The sequence below is a fragment of the Perkinsus marinus genome (genome assembly GCF_000006405.1).
Source record: "Perkinsus marinus ATCC 50983 genomic scaffold scf_1104296938328, whole genome shotgun sequence".
NCBI classification, from domain to species: Eukaryota; Perkinsozoa; order Perkinsida; family Perkinsidae; genus Perkinsus; species Perkinsus marinus.
This window is the reverse complement of record NW_003213495.1, coordinates 1-2,005: the sequence shown is the minus strand read 5'-3', so window position 1 is coordinate 2,005 and position 2,005 is coordinate 1. Positions and strand designations below refer to the sequence as shown.

Sequence of the window (2,005 nt, the reverse complement as noted above, 5' to 3'; positions counted from 1 at the left end):
CGAAGATCACCTTCCCCATGGGCATGTCTACAGTTCACAGCTGGCCCACACTTTCCTTTCAACCAGAAGCGACAAAGTGAAGTCTTATAGACCTCACGAGTGCAACGGAGTTCCGATCTACCATGAGCATACTGGCAGTTGGAACCCTGTGTACATTTACCTAGACGAAACTGATGGCATATTTTGGTCTTGCGGAGGTCCGGAGCCTGCCTTAGTTCTTTCTCACCGTGAGCATAGGAGCAATTGTCGCCGTGCCAGCAAAGACCATGTTCATAGAACTTGCACAAACGAATCTTAACGAAAGTGTTACGGCTTGAGGCAGCGGAAGAAGATTTTCCTGTACAACTTGACATCCCACCACTGGAAGCCGTTCTATGCCTAGTCACAAGCGGTGACTCGCCACAACTTAAGGAAGTGGTCGTGAGGGGCCGGCAAGTAGAGAGCATCTGCACCGTAGAGGGAGAAAAACTCTTGACAAGGCTGCGAAAATCAAGTGGCGACGGAAAGGTGACACGCGAACTCAAGGTAGACACCATAGGCCTACGGGCGAGCGAGATGTCTGTCCAACGCGATTAACGCAATAATGATTTCTCACTCATGAATAACTATGGCGAATATCCCCGGGGATAATACATTGACTCGGACGTGAAAATCACTGACGGATAACGCAAATAAAGGAGCATGATAGTTGATAGGAAAGTGACCCTGCACGCATGCACACGACATGCGTGTGGGGCTAGCCGAACACAATGTGGTGGGAATTGTGGACAAATGAGAATTAGCCGTGACTTGAACTCGAATAGCATACAGTCGAGTCACTCTATCCGAGGAATGAGGACGTCGTCCTCAGGACGAACAGAAAAAACATAACACTGAGTGGTTAAATGAGAAACAACTACAGAATACGTAAAAATCAGGTGGCGAGTTTATGTGCGCACAGTGACACAACAGAGACGTAACTCCGTCTCCTTCCGGGGCCGCATCTGAAGGAGCTATCCGCGACTGATCTTCGCGGAGTTGAATATCGTCTTCTTTGCAATGACTAGTATTCGTATCGAATAGAAAGTAACACACTAGGCCGAATGTCCAAGTGGAACTAACCCATAAAAATACGTAAAACAGAGGGGGATTCTGAGCTTAGTAATAAATGTCACTGATCATGTTGCCGTACGCGGATTAGGTATGGCACCAACTTGTTCCCTTGTGATTCTTCAGCATTTTACATTAGCTGTAGCACGCAAGTACAATATATATTGGTGCATTAACCTCTTTTGATCCCATAATGGGATTCCCATTGCTACCATACGCAAAATCACCAAGTGTTGGATTGACTATGAGAGCGACCAGGAGCAACAATCAGAACAATCGTTCATCGGGCGCGTCACGGACTCAACTTGCACACTCAATCGGCCCTTGGCAATTTCTCAGCACCTCTCATTATAATCAGCATATGATTGACACAACACAAGCCACACGAGAAGCAGCACCAACTTAGTGTTCACCATTCGACTCCAGTACTCCTCTATGAGAAGAGCTCCATGGCAGCGGTCATATAAGATACCTTATGAGGGTGACGGTACCTCAAGTAATGGACGTAAACAAAATGCATGTGAGGTGATCCTCTAATACCAAATCTATCTCTTCTGCGGCTCGTGCTGCTGTTGATACTATCCCCATCCCCTCGTCACGACATGTATCATCAGATAATGAACATCCCCTTGTAAAAGCATATAGCATATGGGAGGCTATATGGGGCACATCCATGGGAACCTACAGTAGAGTTTCACCACCCGTTTAACGTGAAGTGTCGCAAAACTCGGTGAAAAATGCGGTATTCGCGGTATGCAGTAGTCGTAGTATGTTTTTCACTACTGTTTTCCATATCACGAGTGGAACTCCAATGACTATCATAGGTCTTCGCTCAAGCCCTTACCAGATGCCCGGCCTGATTGATAACTATGTGAGTGAGAGCACCGACTTCGACAAAGCCGCCCACCTGAGCGAC

General features: G+C 47.0%; 1 protein-coding gene across 1 annotated transcript; it reads right to left on the bottom strand.

Moving 5' to 3' along the window:
- Positions 1 to 154: 154 nt before the first annotated feature.
- Positions 155 to 337, bottom strand: Pmar_PMAR018664 (conserved hypothetical protein; the record flags this gene model as incomplete). The annotated part of the gene is made up of 1 exon (XM_002782762.1): positions 155 to 337. A coding segment is annotated over one exon (183 nt), but the record flags the coding sequence as incomplete, so codon positions are not given.
- Positions 338 to 2,005: the final 1,668 nt, after the last annotated feature.